At 37.4% G+C, this 20877-nt stretch overlaps 3 protein-coding genes across 3 annotated transcripts in view; all 3 read right to left on the bottom strand.

Annotated features, from left to right (window-relative positions):
- The window catches only part of pcp4a (Purkinje cell protein 4a), a 15463-nt gene extending 13834 nt beyond the window's left edge, over window positions 1–1629 (bottom strand). The window contains exon 1 of the mRNA XM_084105208.1: window positions 1489–1629. Coding sequence (XP_083961334.1) covers window positions 1489–1497 — 9 coding nt within the window. The 5' untranslated portion in view covers window positions 1498–1629. The remainder of the gene's footprint in view (window positions 1–1488) is intronic.
- rps25 (ribosomal protein S25) overlaps window positions 1–20877 on the bottom strand; it is a 160749-nt gene that overhangs the window by 111396 nt on the left and 28476 nt on the right. The gene's annotated exons all lie outside the window — the stretch shown is intronic.
- Window positions 8043–17190, bottom strand: igsf5a (immunoglobulin superfamily, member 5a). Its single transcript, XM_084105469.1, has 8 exons — window positions 17099–17190; window positions 14844–15155; window positions 11941–12231; window positions 11551–11664; window positions 11307–11334; window positions 11080–11168; window positions 10420–10469; window positions 8043–9410 (listed from the first exon to the last, which is right to left on the bottom strand). Exons 1-8 carry the CDS (start codon window positions 17139–17141, stop codon window positions 9357–9359), a joined length of 981 nt encoding a protein of 326 aa, XP_083961595.1. The 5' UTR covers window positions 17142–17190; the 3' UTR covers window positions 8043–9356.

A 20877-nucleotide genomic window follows, 5' to 3' on the forward strand; every position in this document is an offset into this window, starting at 1 on the left:
CGCTCTAATTTGCTGTAGATCATTAAACCGTTACGCTGCCTCAGAAGTTTGTCTGAAATCAGTGCCAAACACTGCCTGCAAAGTCATTGCCAGATAGGGCAGCGAGAAAAGAAGTCACTGCCTAAGTTTTCGGACTGCAATTTGCGTCATCACGTGGTCCCTGTATATTACATGTTCTAATAAATGTTCTAGTAAAGTCACATAGGCCTATTTATGTTTATTACGATTATTGCAACCACGATTCAGGCAGCTCATAAAAACAAGAAAGCATTTAAGACCTAAATAGCCAAATTTAGTAGCCTAAGAATATAGTAGCCGAAATGTTTTTTTTGTTGTTGTTTTATTTTTTTTAGCCTATATATTGTTTTAGACGTTTTAATCAAATGTTTTACTCTGTTCATAAAACTGTCATAGGCTCATTTTTATTTGTTAACATTACTGCTTTTTTGTCTCATTGGTTCAATGATTTGTTGAGTTCCGTGAATCACAGATCTTTGTGAATAGGTTAACATGTCAGACTATTTTCTGTTGTCAATGGCTATACTGATTTATAGGCCTATTACAGGAGATATGCTAATTATGGGGATAATATTCGGACAAGTTTAAACGAGTTAGTGAGTTGTTAACCCAGACCATTAGGAGTCGGATATGTCCACAAGACATGGTTTTCGGTTAAATTAATCAGCGTTGATTGTTGATTCAAGAAGGATTCAGGTCATTTTGTGAACGAATCATTTAGACCTGTTTTGTTAAAAAGACCGAACGAATCTGGTATACTATATGCGACTGCGTGTTTAAGTTTAGACTCAAATTAGTTTTTAATTCAGCCATAATTCAAAGATAAATCCTGAAAACAGGTGCCCAAAAACGAGTCAGGTATAGGCTAGGCGAAAAACGTGTAGAAACGTTAAACAATTCGAGGTGGCTCCACTGTAAGTAAAAACTGCAAGAAATCGATTTTTCACCAAACTGTAGCCTAGGCTATATATATTATGCAAACATTATCGACTACTAAATTTGAATTAAAAATCATGAGAGCAAATTTACAAGTAGCTTATCGTCCATAAACCATCTCCGTGTCATCCTAGGTGAGGGTTGAGGTTTAACTGACAGCTGTCATTTGTTGCATCATTAATCATCGCGTGGACAATGCTGATTCGACAATCTGCCAGCGCGCGCAGATGCAACAAAAAAAAATATTCACAATCCGTCGCACTCTTCTAAGCTACTAAACATGGTGTTTTGATAAATGGATTGCATTTCAGTTTTTCAAACGGTTTTGCTGGTTTAGTGAAGAAAAATGCGCTCAAACTCAGCAAACAGGAAAATATCTGACTGCAATCAACGCAAGTTCAAGGCATTGTCTCAATGTGGTATTTTCAGTTCTCTTTAACACCGAAAGAGAATTTCCTCCTGGGGAACCCCCGATAGCTCGTTACAGTATGTGGTGCATGGTGCATGGAGGGTTATAGTATGAGGAAAGCTCACCTCACTCATGCTGGATGATAAGTGTGATGATGAAGGGTGGATTCGGCAGAAGAGCAGCAGTGATGCAGTCCTTCAGTCCGCGCGCTGCGTGGGTTTGTGCGCGCTGGAGTTTTATACTTGGAGCTCCAACTCCCTTTCATGTCATCACGTTTGCACTAAACCAATGGAAAGCTGCCGGTGTCAACGCTTCTGATGTCACCACTTTAATCTCGCGAATAATCACTGAAGCGCACCATTGCTGCCTTTAGGGTTCCTATAGAAATGGTAATATATAATCAACATATTTCGATGCATGCACTTACGACCATGTGTGTAAACATTTCAATGCATTAAACGTATTGGTTATTTCGTATATCAACATATATCAACATATTTCGCATCAGCTAGATATTTGAATGCACTAAAAGTGCTCATGCAATTCTTTGCATCTTGATGAAATAAAGGAATATAGCCTATATAACATAAAAAAGACGTGTTTGATGCACTGAATGAATGCACTTACAACTGTGTGCATGTGGTTCAGGTTTTGCCTTCATTGTGTTAAGACACAAAGGTTTGTGTAAACAATTCAAATAATTTGGAAACAACCAAGCGAGTATTATGTTTTCAGTATGCAGTTTGAAATGAGATGGTTTTAATGTATTCCCTCCACAATCTAACAGCAAATGTGCTTTGTGCACCTTAGTGCAGACACGGCATCTTGCTCGTAGAGAGTCAGCATGAGCATGCAGCCCTCAACTCACTGATTCAGATGAACACCAGTGCAAAAGCTTCACTGCAGCAGTGGATCTTGGCATAAATGAAGTTTGGATCAATGTAATCTTTAAGACTGAAGCAGGGAGTCGCCTTATCAGCAAAAGACCTAGTCATGGCCCTGATGAGGACCACAGTCCTTTATAAGAGGATATATTGGTAATAACATATGCATTTATTGTGCATGTGTGGAGTTTTATCCTCCATTGCTGCATGTGAGCTTGGAGAGAATTCCTGTTTTCATTCTGCCACCCACAACCTAACACAATTTCAAACCGTTTTGAGGCTTGGTGCATCAGATTTGCATATGGTCTTTATAATCGTCGAGCAGCGAGTTTGGTTATTATCACAGATGTTATCATCTCTCTCAACAGATGAGCTCCATTAAACACTAGCTCCTCTGGTGTGGGGGGAAGCCAGCAAGAGCGATGCAATACCGCCAGATCATATAACTGTGTGACATCTCTGTCTTTGTTCCTTGTATTGCCATAGTATTTTTTATTTGCTGGCTTGTTAAATGACAATCGATTGGAAGGCTAGTTTTAACAGAGACGTTTTAATGGAGATTGGAAATTTAAAGGCAGTCAATGGCATTCTCTATTGACTTACACTTGGTCAAAAAGGCCTTTCAGGGCACTTGTCACCATGAATTTTGTGATGAACTGTCTAAATGGAAAACCTTCTCCTTTGTTTTTGCATTTCCAGCACTTTAATTCAAATCTGAGCCCTGTAGAAGGTCACTGCTCGTTTCTTTACATAAGAGAGTTGTGCTCGGGTCCATGAATTTTTGGTCTTTTCTAAGTAAACCGTGCCGCAGACAGTCCCTGTTTAATGGCGCTGCCTGGTGTCATATAATGTCTCTGCTGCCCCCGAGCTCTGAATTTGATAATGACACACACACTGCCTCAGAGTTACACTGCAACACTTTAGTAAGATCTGTCAGCTGCAGAAAAGACTGTCTGTGTTTTTCAAATTTTCCTGGTTAATGCAGTAGTATGTTCTGTTATAAAAATCCATAATGGTCATCCAGCCAAACCTGACAGCAATAGCACATTACTGTACATATTCAAGCAAATGCTTAATTAAAGTCTACTTCTTGATTACTTTTCAGCTATTCATTACAGTGACGATGCTTTGAGAAAGCTTGAGCCTTAATTAAGGCCATTTCTGATAGACTATCAATGACCATTAGCAGAATCCTTTGAATCATCTCCAATGCATTGCTGGCACAGAAACTGCCCACACTGAGATGACCGCAGGAAAAAGAGGAGGAGGGGAAAGCGTTCATTGGCATTGATACAGCTTGGCTTATATTTACCTACTAATGTCTGCATCCTGTAACTAAGGAGGGAACCCCTCTCTTACCTTCTGCCCAGTGTTATTCTGTCATTGCTTCTGCTTCTCTGTGCATTGCTTACAATGAGATAAAATTATAAAGGCCTGTTCACACCAAGAACGATATCGTTATGTTTATTCTAAGCGATGCCATTTTCAGCTCTTTAAAGCAGAATGGATTCTGATTGGCTGTCAATGTTTTTATTGTTCATCAACTGAAAAAAAATCCTTCTGAAAGTGATTCCAACCTTATTTTTCCTCTGTGCCGTTATCATTATCTTTTATATTTAAAATGATTTTGTTATCGTGTGTTACGCAGCACATTTGAGCTTCCGCAAGAACCAATGAGGTTCATTCTCTTGTGCTACGCAGCACATTTGAGCTTCAGCAAGAACCAATAGGTTCATTCTCTTGACACGCAGCACGTTTGAGCTTCTACAAGAACCAGTGAGGTTTATCAACTGCTCAATTTATATGGATTAGTTTTACGATCTCTATGAACTTTTTGAAGCGTCAAAGTGGTAGTTGTGTAGCTGTCAATGGAGAGAGAGAAATCGCTCAGATTTCGTCAAAAAGATCTTCATTTCTGTTCCGAAGATGAATGAAAGTCTTGGGGTTTGAGGTTTGGAACAATATGAGGGTGAGTAAATGATGACAGAATTTTCATTTTTGGGTGAACTATCCGTTTTACCCTATTTATTACAAAGCTGTCTCGAATACTTGATTCTGATTGGTCAATGATGGCATTCAGCAGCCAGATATTTCCTCACATTCGCCACTGTCTATGGAAGCTTGTTCCTGCCGTGGAATAAAACATAAAAAGGTAATTGTGACTTATTTATATTGACGAGATTTATTCCACAATTCTTTTTTCTCACAATTGTCTAACAATTTCCATTTCAATTTATTTCAATTTATAAACTCGTAACTATGACCCTTTATCTCACAAGTTTTTTCTCAAAATTGTGAGTTTATATCTCACAATACTAATTTCGCACAACCTCATTTGGAGTATCATAAATAAGTTTTCGGGCTGTTGCCATGCAGTAAAATATTTTTTACACTTTATCATTTAGACTCATCCACACCAGGAAAAGTCCAAATAATACCTTTAGTATCACTTTTAAGAGTATATTTTTCCAGCTGATAAATGATGAAATCATTGGCAGCCAATCAAAATCCTTTGACAAACACCACTGTTTTTTTTTTTCATATAAGTTATTATTAAACTTTATAATGAATAATGATTATAAATATTCAATGAAGACTTTACCCCAACACACCACACTTCACCCACACCACTCCTCTCTTTGACTTTCATTAGCTGTGTGCCGTAATGAATTCATAGTGGACTCATTTGAAGTAAATGGCTCTCTGACACTGAATTATTACTGGCCTCCTGGAAAACTTGAACATTTCGTTGGAAGAGCTTGCTCCTCGCTCCAAATAACTTCATGGAATCGTATACAATACATTTTTAACAGGCCTAATTAATTATGCAAATTATTGATGGCTGAAATGGTGAAGTTGTGTACATGAATCTTTAGTGCTGAGGAGAGAAAGATCTTGATTACAGTATGCCTGTACTGTATATGCTTTTTGGACTAGAATTGAAAACTGCAAACAGACCAATGAGATTTCATTGTTGTAGTCTTTACTGCAACAGAGCCACTATGTAAAAGCTGAAATTTACCTAAGTTAATTTAATAAATAAATGTTGGTTATATATCAAATACACTTAACATTATTTTGCCCCCTTTTAGAGCTTATAGAAATGGATTGGCTGGGCTTTAGGGCACATTAGTGATTGTTCGGACAGCAGCCCACAATTGTGGGTCAAATTTCAACCCCATAAAGCAATATCTGAGCTCAGCATTTAACCTCGTGGCATTATATGAAGAATCTGTCATTGGCACAATTTTGCTAATGAATTCCTCTGCATTGGCCTGCTAGTACAAGATTTGAAATAATATGCAGACAGAAATGAGTCTCAAGGGAGTATGCAGCATGCAACCACAAAAGAAACATTTTCTTCGGCTTGTAAGGCTAGAACAGACAGTTTTGCTTCTCTCTGGAGGTTTTATTGTGAGAAAGTGATAAAGCTTTAAAAGCAAGGTTTGTGAGCAAAGGTGATAATAATTCCTTTCCAGTCATTAGCTCCTAAATTTTGCCCGAGACCAAGCTGTACCTTCTGGCAAGACCATCAGTTTTAGAGGTTCCTGTATTTCTGCCTGGTTTTTTCGAAACACAACGGCGGTTCATTAACTCCCAGAGTGCCTTTAGCAAAAGATCCCTCTGGATTGTGTGGACAAATAAACTGTGGAGTCTGGCTGACCTTTATGGTTCTCACATCCATGATCATTTGCTTCATTGAGAAGACAGTCAGTTGAACCAACTGAATTAGAATCTGAGAAGTTGTTAATAGTGGGCCAAGATCTTTACATGCTCACTCTCTGAAGATTTCATAACAGTAACTTTGAAAGTCCATGTTCTTTAAGAGATCAGGGTTCGACTGTTAGCAAGATGATGTCCTACAGTTATTTTAGTCCATTGCCACAAATAAATTACAGTAAGACAAAAAATATAGAGAATTTTTTTCTTAATGCATGAGATGCCAGTTCTTTTGAACTTATCAATAATTTAATCCAGGAAAGGTGCAAATTCTAGCGTTTTTCTATCAAATGTTTCAGTAATAAAAACATACCAAACACTGGACATTTGGACATTGTATTATGCTCATACTGTGGTATTTTAAAATGTAGCATGAGCATACTATGGTATTCTTTGAAAAATGGTAATCATATGTCAAAGGTTTTTAAATGCAACCCTGGTCTTGCTGTTATATTTCAGATGTGTTTTTCACATGTAAATTGCCATCTTGTTCTTTTACTTACATTCTTTTTACTTAAAGTGCATATAAATGCCATGCTATATAAATACATTATTGTAAATTAATTATTACCAATTTACCATGGTGTATATCAAAATGCCATGATATTAAAATAGATATACGTATTTAAAATACCTTGGAGTACCATGCAAATACCTTCTATATGGTAATCATTCAGTGCCATGGTACAGTATATGTCAAAGTACAATGTTTTTGTAAATGTATAGCCATCGTCATCCCATAATAAGATATTTACCATTATGTTTTTTACAAGTAAAATGCCATCTTATTCTTTCACTTTTATTCTTTTTACTTAAAGAACAATCTACGGTCTACATCTACATCCACGGTGTAGATCAGAATAACATGATATTAATAATAGCTATTGATATTTAAAATACCTTGGAGTACCATGCAAAGGCCATGCTGTAATCTTTCAGTGCCATGGTACAGTATATATCAAAGCACGGTGGTATTCTTTGAAATTACCAGCTGATACCATCACTATATAGGGCATCACCACAGGGTTCTCCATATTTTGCTTCACATTAGAATGAAACTGTAGATTCTCCATATCTGTGTCTTGGAGGTACACGTTACATAACAGGAAGTGACTTTGGTGTGGTCGTAATGAGTGGGAGAATATCAGCTGCTCGGCCAGCTCAGATCTGGGTGGAGTGAGGCATGAGGAAGACTCCACTGCTAACAAGCCACAGGGGGATAGATGCCAGCCTACAGCTGGCCATTAAGCCAACCTTATTTATTTATTTATGAACATTCATTATTTTTTTAGGGAAAAGATGAAAGAGAGCTAATATTCACACAGTGACTGCAGAGCGCTCGGATACAGCTAGGTTTATACCATAGACAGGTTTATACTCGCCGCGTCCGCACGAGCGCGCGGCAAAAATGACGTCATGGCGGTCGAGCGCGTTGGGTGCGCAAGGCCCCATTTCGATTGGCGGTGTGCACGGCTTTTTTTGTAACAGCGCGCGCGCCTCCACATTCGAAGATGCACAACTTCGAGACAAATCTGGCCGAACAACAACATCTCACAGCACCGGCACCCAGTCCTTGCGTCTAAATTAGTTGCTTACATTTACAAAATGAGCCTACAATAGCAGACATATGTTTTATAAAAATATTCAGATTTTCAGTATTTCTATCAATATTCTATTTAGAAACAGCATTTATGTGACAATTCATGTCAGATTTTTGTTGCTGATTTGAAATATGTTATTTAATTGTGAGTTCGGCTTGCAGTTTTTGAGATTTCATGTTTCCCCCTTTAAACAAAATTAGGACTTGGTTTAAGATGCCCGAAATAGGCATTTTTAAAATTTCATTGAAAGACATTTCATTTCATTTCATTACGGGGACTTTGCATAGACATGATTTTTGTTCTGTACAAAGTGTATCCCCTAACCCTCACAGAAAACTTTCTGCACTTTTACATTTTCAAAAAACATAATTTAACATGATTTATTTTCCTCATGGGGACCAAAAAATGTTTATGTATGTATGTATGTATAATATATATATATATATATATATATATATATATATATATATATATATATATATATACATAAAGATTTGACAAATTAATACAAATAATTGTACAAAAATATGTTCATTGCTGAATACAAAAGAATCAAGTTCACATAAATATAGTGTCTATCAGACAAAAATAATTAGTTAAATATAATTTTCAGGATTTTGTCTTTATTTCCAGAATAAAATATCCAAACATCCTGAGAGGCAAAAATAAAACCTGTGTGAGATATTAAAGGACATATCGTGAATTAGTTAATAATTGAGTTAAATACATTTTTCTTATCTCACTGGCATTTTTTTGCATTTTAAACAAATTAACTAAATTTTGTGAGATTTAAGCTTAAAACAAGGGGCAAAACAAGCAAATAAGTTTGTAAAATGTCCATTTGTGAAAGCAATTTTGCTGCACATTAATTAGATCTAGGTTATATCTACAACAGAGTTGTTTAAAATCCTTATAAACCATTTTATGTATAAATCATATAAATATATAAATCATGGATTTTAGTGCTGTAGAAATGTGGGGAAAGGTGCAGATAAGAGAAAATAAGTAAAGTAAATTTCTTAGTAAATTTAATCTGAATTTTTTATTATGAAGTGATATGAATGCCATATTTCCAATCCGTTTCATGACACTTCACTGTATAAATAATGTAATTGAGCAGTTTAAGCAGTTTTCCCCCTGTGGGGAGTTAAAGATCAGTGGTTTAGATTAATTGTTTAACTGCATCATGCTCCGTGAAGCATGATGTGTCACATAAGATGGTCCTCTCTAAACACTTCACATGAAAAAATCTTTGGTGTAATTGTAAGCAGCTATAAAAACAGGAAGCAAATCTCTCACGGGGAGTGTTGTGCCATATGCTGATGATTTTATAATTCTGGAGAAAACAGGATGTTCAATGGATGATTCAAACAAACCCGCTGTGGAAACGCAAGCATCCGATGCATGCATGATGCACATGCAAGGATATACAATGAATCAACACAAAATCTGATCTACTTTGTTCATATGACTAAACAGACGCTGGTGGATCCTAACCAACCCCTCAACCACCCTTATTTTGATCATGTTATCTGTTAAATATGGAAAAATGTGAGCTCATTATGTCCAACATAAACTTTTGGTAAAAAAAATATACAGTATTCAGTGGGGTCCAAAAGTCAGAGATCACAGAGAAAATGCTTCTGTGTTCCAATAAATAATCCAGTGCAGGTGCTGATATGAAGTCCCTCAAGCTTTCTTTCTTCTGTAATTAAACCTAAAATGAGGAGTTTATGCACAAGAGAGAAGAAAGCCAGAACACCTGAAGTCTGTGAATTCCAACAGTCTCTAGACGATGGTCATGTGTCTGTGCTTCCTGGGACCATCCAAGTCATCAGCAATCTGAAAAACCATACATTTGTATCACATATGGAATCTTGACTAATCATGCTAGTGAAGTGCATGGAAATGTTGAAGTCAACATGAAAGACACTCACAACCCATTTTACTTCCATAATATGCCATATTTCACAAGAAAGAGAGAGAAAAAAAATAGTAGGTGCAAAGTGGATTTTAACTGTTACATTTTTGATGAAACATTATTACAGTGCCCCAATTATGCTATTTTAAAGGTAGCAAAATTAGTTTTGGAGCTCTCCTACAACAGGTTAATATGCATCCACGGTCCAAATTTTTTTTTCTCATAATCTACATTGTAGCATCACTTCGTTTCTTAGTGTCTTAAACGGTTTGATAAAAGATTCAGTCTCTCTAAACCCTGCCTTTCCGAGTCTCTGCTCTGATTGGTCAGATGGCCCAGTCTGCGATTATTGGTCTACCGCAGCGCGTGTCGAAAACAAAACGCCCATTTCCATATCTGAATTTCAGCTCCAGATCTCACCATATCAATTCGATCCCGAGTCGCAAAGTGGATTCACAGCACAGAAAACAGCATCTTCTCGACAACATGAACCAGGTACAGCTACAACTACAGAGTTTGAGCGCGGGTGAAAGTAGACGTTCACAGGCAGCCAATGAAGATCATAGGCTGGCATCATGCAAATTTGTTACAAACCTACGTAGGATTGTGCAGGAAGTAAGACTGGAATTACGGACGACTCGTTTCAGGCAGAATCAGTTCTTTCTTTTGAGAGATAACTAAAAATGTTGTGCATTATGATCCCTGAAACTTTGCAGACCTTTTACATTCACGAACAGCTATTTTACACACTACATGAAAGGTAATATCCGAAAAAGCATAATAGGGGCACTTAGCTTTTTATTTGGAAAAATGTTTCTTTGGAATAATAATTGATTAATCATTTAAAATAAGATCAGGAATATGTGTTAAGGAAGTAAATAGGTGAAGTTTTGGTTTCATGTTGACTTTAAGCTTGATCTGAGGCATCACCTGATGATCGTTAGAAAAGTTTGTAAACCAGACTCCGCCGTTGGTGTGTCCTGCAGTGAAGAGAAGCAAAGATTTATATTTTATTTAACATGATGGTTTATAGTTCATTTATACTTTCCTGAATCCTCACATTAAAATAAATGACAATGAAATAAAGTAATAAAATGAGGCTTCTTGTGTGCAGAAACATGTCAGGTTTTTGTAACATATTTTGAATGTAATAATCACTTATTCATAGTTTCCATGTGATGTTACACCCTTACAGGACACCCACCTGGAGAGCAAAACTAAGGCTTTCCTCCATTGCTCAACAGTTATTTTTACAAAGTCAGTATTAAGTACTAATGTAGTAAGGCAATGATATAAGACCAAATACATTATTAATGATGCATATGTACAAGCAAGCAGATGAACCCAAAATATAAATGCAAGCATTTTCCATAGAAAACCATTGTAAATACAATGCTTAACCATTTAGTGCATCATATTCTGGGCTGATCTGCTATATATATATATATATATATATATATATATATATATACACACATGAATTCAGGTGAAACCTGAATACACCACAAAGACTTTGGTTCAACATAATTTAGGTCAAACCAGTACATGCACATATGGGATGATAGTGCGTGTTTGTTTATGCATACACACCATCATGTTCATCTGTATTATACCCTTGGTTGTCCCGTCCTCGCACATTTTGTGTGGCAGGCGTCCTATTCTGGGACTGGACTCGTGCCCTGTAACGGGAATTCACACCTGTTAGCAAGCCACTTACAACAATAAAGATTTTAAAAGCAATGATTGCTCAATTTCACATTATTTTGTATTTTCAATCACTCCTAAATCCAAAAGACACACTGAAGCTCATTTCTCACCTCCTGATCTCCTCTTGGTAGCTTGATTCTGCAGAAAAGAAGAAATAAATGAGTTGATACCAGATTAAGATCAGAATTACGCTACATAAACAAGATGTTGTTTGACTAGTTAGTATATGGTCCAGTTAGCTCAACTACACACTCTGACACTTTATGAATTGGGATGCACTAATGGAAGAAATCTGTCTCACTATATAATATGGCTATAGTATGGAAATTGTGGTCCATCCCCACAAACACTCACTTTTCTTTCTTCTTCTAAGGCAGAAGAAAACAATTCCATAGATGATTAGAAACAAAAGAGCAGCAGCACTGAAGGCAACAGTGACAGCAATCAACACTGTCTGGTCTCTTTTAGCTGTTTAAAAAAAAAAAAGAGAGAGAGATAAGAGAATCATGCATCAACCATCATTTTACGTTATCATTGCAATTAGCTCTGTTTACAATACTAAACTGCATGTGGCTGGACTGGTGGTTGCAGTGCCCTCTAGCTGTTCCTGCAAGTAACTGTTCTGATTTGTGGTTGTAAAAACAACATGGAATCAAACTCCGGGGCGTTTACTAGAATTTATGATCTAATATATTTGTTGATGACTTGTAAAACACACACACACACACATACACACAAACGTACTGTTCTTATTGACGGTCAGAAAGACAGTGTTGCTTTCCGGTGTGTTCAGGGCAGGGACCGTGACCAGACACTGAACAGAAGAAGTTTTGATGGCGGTGACCGTCAACGTGCAGCTAGAGTTAAACAGACTTCCCTGTGTCACAGAGCTTCTGTTGCAGGATGTTTCCACTCCATTAACAGACCAGGACATGCTAGGCTCAGGAAACCAGCCCACGGCCCGGCACTGGAACTCCGCCTGAGCTCCTTCCGTTTTAGTCTGGTTTCCACCTACGATCTCGACGCTGCCACGTTCTGGAGAAGAACAGAGCAGAATTATATCTTCAAACACACACTCTGCCCTAATCACTATGGATTTGTGAGTTTGCTTTAGTGACGGTTCAGCATGTCTTGAAACATGGTCCACTTTAATTAAGTAGATTATTATTGATTATCTGCACTTTGAGATGTAATCGGGTAATTTCCCACGGGACAGCAGGACAGGTGAAAGCAGTGACTCACAGGTGTAGCTGATAACATCTCGGATTTGTTTCGCCTTGTGCTGCACTTTGTACTTTCTGTGGTCCACCATAAAAGCACTGACAGATCTTGTAAGGCAAAACATTCACTTATAATAATGCATTCAAGAATGAAGAAGTTATATAAATGTACGTGCTCGCCAAACTCAAAATTTCCCTATTTTGGCTTTTCTGTTGATGCTTTTTCAAGTTGAAATGTCTGATTCTGAAGACTCTGATACATGTCAAAAATAACAACATAAGACTTATTATGAAAAAAATATTAATATGAAAGTCTTCAAATTTGAATAAAACATTGATCTTGCATCTGACAAGAACATGCTAAAAAGGAAACAAATAGCAAAAAAAAAAAAAAAAAAAAAAAAAAAAGAATGAACAAGAAACAGGGTTCCTCAAACGGGTCATTTATTTTGCAGTTGAGGAACATTTTATTGCTCAAAGGTTACTCTTTCATTGCTCAGGAGACTTATTGGAGCTCTTAGTTTTGTTTTGTAATATGAATCATTAAGGACCCAACTAACAAAAATATGCAGGCCTATAACGTTTTGCTGACGTTCCCATTAAGTTCTGAAAACGTTATTTCTGAATGTTCTCTGAACATTTAAAATGTCCAGTATAATTAAATGTTTTAAAATGTTTTATCTTTGTTATGCAAACAATAAGGGAACATTCTTGTTTATAATTATGCATTTAAACTTTTTTTTTTTTTTTTTTGTTAATCGTACATCCAACTAAAACTTTTCAGGAAAAAGGTTCCATGAACAATTTATAAATAAAGTTTTTGTGCTAATGTTTCAAGAACTTTATTAAAGACCAAATAACTTTGAATGAACATTTTATTCTATTAACTTTACTGCAAGAACGTTCATTCAAACCATGACTGAATGTTCTGAAAACGTTTCCTGTTAGCATGGCGAGAAATCACACAGGGTTAAATTCTCACTATTAACTAACTATTAACTATGACTTTTGCCTCACTAAACTCCTAATTACTGCTTATTAATAGTTAGTAAGGTAGTTGTTACGTTTAGGTTTTGGGTAGGAATAGGAATGTAGAATATGGTCATACAGAATAAGTATAAACAGCCAATATCCTAGTAATATATCCTGCTAATAAGAAAATGAATTGGACCCTAAACCAAAGTGTTAACTAATTTTTCCATTTGTATAGACTAGAGTAATATTGAAATATAACATAATATATTATAATTGTAATAATTAGGATTGGGAGAAATTTGGTGATAATATTTGAGTTTCTATTTCAATCTTTGACTATGTCTATAGGCAAATCTGAGAACAGTTTAGGACCTTGTTGAAATGTTAAGTGAAATTCCTATAGTCTCAGTTTGGTCATTGTTGTTTAGGAGAAACAATTACTCCTGTTATTTGGTTGATAGATGCGTTTTGGTCCACAAGGGTTAATTAAGTGCTGATGAGGGCAATAGTTAGTTAAGATGTATTTAAGGAGAGTCTCTGGGAATGTGGGGGTTGCATTTTACGCTCTGTCATGCATACAATTGCTGAGTAATGGTTAAAGGTTGTAAAAAAGATCAGCATATGGAAGTAGGGGCTGGAACTCACTTAGGCTCAAAGATGAAGCTTTAAGCAAGAAGGTAGGCGCTGTTGTGGAGTGTAACTGAACATTCAAAGCATGACAAAAATCATTAAGGCTGCAGCCTTGCATTTGAGAAGCAGTATTGAACTTTAATAAACTGACTCCTATCAAATCTGTAAAGCCAAAGGCAATCTGTGCAAAATGCAAACCAAGAATAAACAACACAGTGGAAATGAGAGTAAAATAGCACCCATTAAAAATCTTAAGAGAGATCAAATCATGCATTTGTGTTTGTCTGCTTTGAACTGTTTACTTGGATCCTTGTTTAATGTTTTTAAAAAGACTGGAAAGGCCTGGATCATACAGACAGTTCAAAAAGATTCAGCCGTACCACCCATGTGAATAAATTTACTTGTGTGATGGCAAAGCTGAACTTTCAGCATCATTACTCCAGTCTTCAGTGTCACATGATCCTTCAGAAATCATTGTTTTTATTATCAACAGTTGAAAACAGTTGTGCTACAACTAGAAACCTTGAAACATTTTTCAGGATTCTTTGATGAATAGAAAGTTAATTTTATTTTAGCAGTATTTTATTTGTTATAAGTTTATAAGTTTTAATTTATATATATATATATATATATATATATATATATATATATATATGCACATTATTTTTAACACTTGCTCTCATCTCATGCTCTCATATTTCACTTTCTGTCATATCTCTATCCTCAAAACATTTTCTATACTCCAAACATACTCCATACGTCATTTGTTTTAAGGTGTATCATAGTGGCATGGATCAGGTCTAATGATTCACAGTAGCTCACCTTGTACAGACAGTGTGGCCATCTGACGTTCTCCACCCAAAACCTGACAAGTGACTTCACCAGCATCGTTTCTCTGCACGTTGCTAATTATAAACTCCCATTTGTAATTTCCAGGCGTGGTGAAATTTGTGGCAGAGAAGCGGTCTGTGCTGTTCAGCACTCCAGATGCTTCTATAATGGTGACAACCAAGAGTCCGTTGACTGTCCAGGTCATGACAGACGGGGTCAGAGTTGTGCTGCAGTTGAACCGAGCCTTGGAACCACGAAGCACCGCTGCATTTAGAGGCTGGAGCTGCACCTCAGCCGACACTCCTGCGGGGAATTTGACAAGAATCAAATCATTCAAAACCAGAGGTGGACAGTAACAAAGTACATTTACTTGAGTACTGTACTTAAGTACACTTTTTGAGTATCTGTACTTTACTTGAGTATTATTTTTTCTGGAAACTTTTTTACTTTAACTTCACTACATTTGAAAGACAAATATCGTACTTTTTACTCCACTACAATTCTGTCAAGTCCTTGAGTAGAAAGTAGCATCAGTCAGTGGATGATTTTGGTTGCAGGGGTTGCATTTTGGTTGGAAATGAAAGTCGGGTTGACGTCAGAGCCCTGCATCTGATTGACATCAGAACCCAACGTCAAATTGACATTGGATATTGATTGAAAATAAAAGTCGGGTTGATGTCAGAACCCGACTGATGTTGGTTTCTGACGTCAACCCGATTTTCATTTTCAACTACAATGCAATGTCTGTCCAACATTGGAGATCAACATCAATCTGACATTGGATTCTGACATAAATCTGATTTTCATTTTCAATGTTGGATTTGGTTTTCTAAATGTGAATTTTGTCACTTTTTTGGAGCACACTAGCTTATAGATAACAGTAAGGCTAACATATTCATACTAAAAGCCAAAAAACTTTAAATAGGGCAATATTTGAGGGAACAGCCATTTGGGTGTCCGAAACCATTGTGGACGTTATTGAGTGCACTTATTCAATCTCACATTCAATCCCACTACTGGAACTGTGTTCTAGAAATAAATTTGATATTGATATGAGGTTAGGTATGCAGGCATAGATTCAGAGGCATACGGTAGCCTACTTACATACAACAATGCAACAAAACAATGCATTGACATTTACTTTTTACTTTTGATACTTAAGTACTCGAGTACTTCTGTACTTTTACTTAAGTAAAAATAGGTCTTTACAACTTTTACTTGTAACGGAGTAATATTTGACCAGTAGTATCTATACTTTCACTCAAGTAAGGAAGTTGTGTACTTCGTCCACCTCTGTTCAAAACACTTCCAAAGAGTTGGTATTTAGATCCAGTTATTCAAAACATGTTTTCTTGGGGGGGTTTTCTTATCATAAATCATTTTTTTCTAGTAAATAAGCATTATAGGTAATTATATTAGACCTTCTCCTGGTTTTTCCTCTTTTGAAATGAAACAAAAGTGCATTAACAAAGAGCTAAGCAGAACTATAGACAATAGTTGTCAAGGGTTATCCTTGACTAAAAATTTTGTCAAATGTCCAAAATTTATTACACAAATTTGTGGGTTTTGAGTGTGTCCAAATTACACACGTTTTTTTTTTTCTAGCAATGAGTTTTTGTGAAATTGTATTTTCAAACAAAAATTTCTGTCATCATATTTTTGTAATTTTCTTAAATGACAGGTTGTTTTAAATCTTTTCAATTCACACAATTTAATAATTACAATTAAAAATGGCTTTTTAATGGCAGTTTTCCTATAGTGTGACCAAATCAAAAATAGACCCACCCTAAGAAATATTGACTGAAAGTGTGACAACTTGCCCTGGTCTGCATTCCCATGTCCATTACTTTGTAAGATTGCACTAATTTCAATGACTTTTCAAAGTCTGTACGTCACAATTACAAATTAAACTCTATTAAAAGTGTTCCACACTTTGAATATCTTTTTCTTAATCATCCATCCTTTCATTCTCCAAACCAGTTAACCTCTGTATATGTGGGTTTTCTTCATCAGTATTTGTATAAATAAAATAAATTGTACTTAAGAAGATAAATTGTCCAACATAACAAGATAATATAATTTTAGAATACATTTTGTGTGGTTTACAGAAAAAGAAAAAAAAAGCTAAAAAGCAAATGTATCTTGTTTTGAAGAAAAATATATTTTTACTGGAAAAAAGGACAAAAATACTGATTAAGAAGTTCATTTATTTCAATGCATGACTGTGGCTGAATATGAAAACTCACCCATGGTGATCAGAAGAAAAAGACCCAGTCTAAAAACATCCATATTTCCTTAGTTATCGTCACACCCGCATCCTAAAATAAATGCACATCATTGTAGGCAGGCCAACTGTTGGGACACAACCCTGAAATCGTTAGTATAGGTAAATATTAGGTAAACACAAATTTGTCACAAGTTTCCAGATATTCCAGTCATTCAATCTATTAAGCTTTTCTACTCAAAACATTACTAACATTACCCACAATGATTTTCCATCTTTATTAATTTATATATCACAATATACATCATCAAATAGTTTTTCCCTTAATACATACACACATATATACATACATATTTATGTGCTATTGCACATGAGTACATTTTGCCTTTTACATTATTTGTTCAGTACACACCCTAGAACAGATATGACAGATTTCAAACCACATGCTCCTTTCACTGAACTTACAAGTTATTATATAGTAAGAACTTCAATATCTTGAACAACAACAGCAATACCTCAAAAAGATTCCATGGAATGAATCAGGGATTAATCCAGTAAAATAGAGAAACGGTCCTTCGTCAGATCACCTGTCAGCCTACAGAAAGGCCAAAGTCCAGCCCGTCATGTTATTAAAGCCTCTATTACATCTCCATGCAGGCGAAACCCAACAAGCCTGCTTTGTCTGCAGATCACGTGAGGATTTGAAGTCACGTTGACATGTCAAAGAAGGTGGTCTGTCTACCAGAAAGATTACCTTTGGGGTGCATGAGCCCATGACCCATCTGTTTGGGTTCATGCAAGGCTGTGTTTGAATGCAGTTGATTTAAATCCTCTGAAACAGACACACCCAGTTTCACTGAAGAAAAAAAGAGTTTACAGTGTCAACAACAGCAGTCATTCCTGCCGCTCAGCAGATTTATATATTGTATCTCCATCACTGTCTGTGCAAAGCCCCTACAGGTGATGTTCACATACCTAAAGACAAAAAAGACATTGAGGAAACCAGGAAGTCTCAGGGTATTGAGCAATTATGTTTGTTTAGTTACCTGGGCATCAGCTGCTTGTTTAGTGTACAGAGAAGAACATATGCAAACAGGTAGCAATGACGTAGTCAGGCATGACACACATATTATGCTTATCAATCAAACTATATGCCCTTTGGCTCCAGGGAATGCTGTATTTGGTTTCTTGACCTGCTACAGACAAACACCTGCTAATGACAATAAATCAACTAACTTAGACTCTGTTGTCCAACCAGCTACTCCATCACAGGGAAAACAAACCAAACCCTATAGAAGAATGTACAAAGGTGAGAAACATACATTTATTATGATTTATATATTTGACAGATCCTTTATCCAAAGTGACTTTTGTGCATTCAAGTTAGACATTTGTACTGGTTTGGTGTTTTCCTGAGAATCAAACTGAATCCAGAAAGCAAGGTTATCTTACCGTCAAACACACCCTACACTCTCGGTTGATTAACCCAAACCTTGCTTACTCGAGCTATTCTGGTTCCAAAAATGCGTCCGGGAGTAAGGTCAGCCAACCCAGAGTATGTTCACGGTTGACACACAAGATATTCTCAACAAAGTGACAAATCGACGAGTCACCATGGAAATGTGCACTAAGTAAAAGCATCCCATTCTACTTCTTTTGTTTAAGGCTATTTACTCACTTAGTACATAATGCCACCTACTTGGTGGTTGAGCAATTATTCTTCAATCTTTTTGTATAAAGGGCCTTTATACAGGCATAACACTTTTTGTTATACTGGTTGAAACTTTCTTCACATCCTGATTGCAATCAATACTAGAAGTCGTCTAAATATCAAAACATGTATAAATATAAATAAATAAACATCTTCTGTGGAAGTCGTAGGACCAAAAAATGTTCGTCCAATCATTGCATTTGGACCGAAAGCAATGATATAAAGTCCTACCTTACTGGCAATGTATTTCCATACCTCCACGCACCCTGCTCGCACAGTCATCACACGTCATCGGCGCATTCCGTAAGGCTGCATATCTGTAGACAGACAGATAGCCACCAAGCGCCAAAAACAAAAGCAGCAACCTTTCACAGTTCCTCATTAACCAAACCAACAAGCTTATACTGCGTTCACACCATGTCGTAACTGTAATTACAAGAAGGCAGCCCGTGACGTTCTACCCAGAGCTGTTCACGTCATCAGACTCGGATTTATGCCTTTCTATGTCGACAGTATCAATGCTGAAAGTAATCTGCAGCAGTCTGGTAGTACAAGTAAGAGCTCTGTAAGTTGTTTACATTGATTATTATTGTAATGTTATGTGGTTTAAGCCATGAGGTAATTTAATGCCATCTCTCGTGATCTGACACTTTGCTGAATCTGCTGTGCTTTGGAGGAGGCGTGTCTTTGTAGACACTCTGAAGGGAGGTGGGATAACATTTAAAGGGGTGGTATAATGCCCTGGCTTTTCACAAGATGTAAAATAAATTTCTGATGTCCCCAGAGTGTGTATTTGAAGTTTTAGCTCAAAATACCCCACAGATATTTTTATATAGCATGTTAAAGTTGTCACTTTTTGAGGGTGAGCAAAAACGCACCGTTTTTGTGTCTGTCCCTTTAAATGCAAATGAGCTGCTGCTCCCAGCACAGAGGGCGGAGCTACAACAACTTGTGTCTTTCCTTAGCAGCTTGCTTGATTACCTCACACAGACATGCACTGCAAATTTCAAAAAACGTTTAGCCTTTTATGTTCAAACCGGAGTCAGAAAGATGGAGAGACTCAAGAAGAAGTGACAGCATGTAGACAACATTTCTGAATGGTTAGTTGATGAATTTATGTAGCTTATGTGTAGTTATCTTCTAGTCATTGATTAGCATATTCTGTCTTGATAATCTATAAATCATGTTCCTGGGGGTGGGGTTTATGTAAATGTTAGGGTTAGTGATGTCACTAACCCGGGAGGAATGTCATGTAGTCCCAACCAGCCGTTTGTTGTAGTCCTTAAAAAGCAATTTCTTCAAAAGAAAATATCTCCCTTTGCTTTGCCGTGTCCGAGTCAGCCTGCAGAGGGCGGGAGTGAGTTAATGTAGAGGGTGCAGGTGTGAGGCAGCCTGCAGGAGGCAGCAGTGAGTTAATGTAGAGGGGGCAGGTGGGAGTCATCCTGCAGGGGGCTGCAGTGAGTTAATGTAGAGGGGGCAGGTGGGAGTCAGCCTGTAGGGGGCTGCAGTGAGTTAATGCAGAGGGGGCAGGTGCGAGGCAGCCTGCAGGAGGCAGCAGTGAGTTAATGTAGAGGGGGCAGGTGCGAGTCAGCCTTCAGGGGGCAGCAGTGAGTTAATGCAGAGGGGGCAGGTGCGAGTTAGCCTGCAGGGGGCTGCAGTGAGTTAATGCAGAGGGGGCAGGTGCGAGGCAGCCTGCAGGAGGCAGCAGTGAGTTAATGTAGAGGGGGCAGGTGCGAGTCAGCCTGCAGGAGGCAGCAGTGAGTTAATGTAGAGGGGGCAGGTGGGAGTCAGCCTGCAGGGGGCTGCAGTGAGTTAATGTAGAGGGGGCAGGTGGGAGTCAGCCTGTAGGGGGCTGCAGTGAGTTAATGCAGAGGGGGCAGGTGTGAGGCAGCCTGCAGGAGGCAGCAGTGAGTTAATGTAGAGGGGGCAGGTGCGAGTCAGCCTGCAGGAGGCAGCAGTGAGTTAATGCAGAGGGGGCAGTTGCAAGTCACCCTGCAGGGGGCGGCAGTGAGCTAATGCAGAGGGGGCAGGTGCAAGTCAGCCTGCAGGGGGCGGCAGTGAGTTAATGCAGAGGGGGCAGGTGCGAGGCA

The sequence above is a fragment of the Abramis brama genome, assembly GCF_963993115.1.
Source record: "Abramis brama genome assembly, chromosome: 25".
Taxonomy (NCBI): domain Eukaryota; kingdom Metazoa; phylum Chordata; class Actinopteri; order Cypriniformes; family Leuciscidae; genus Abramis; species Abramis brama.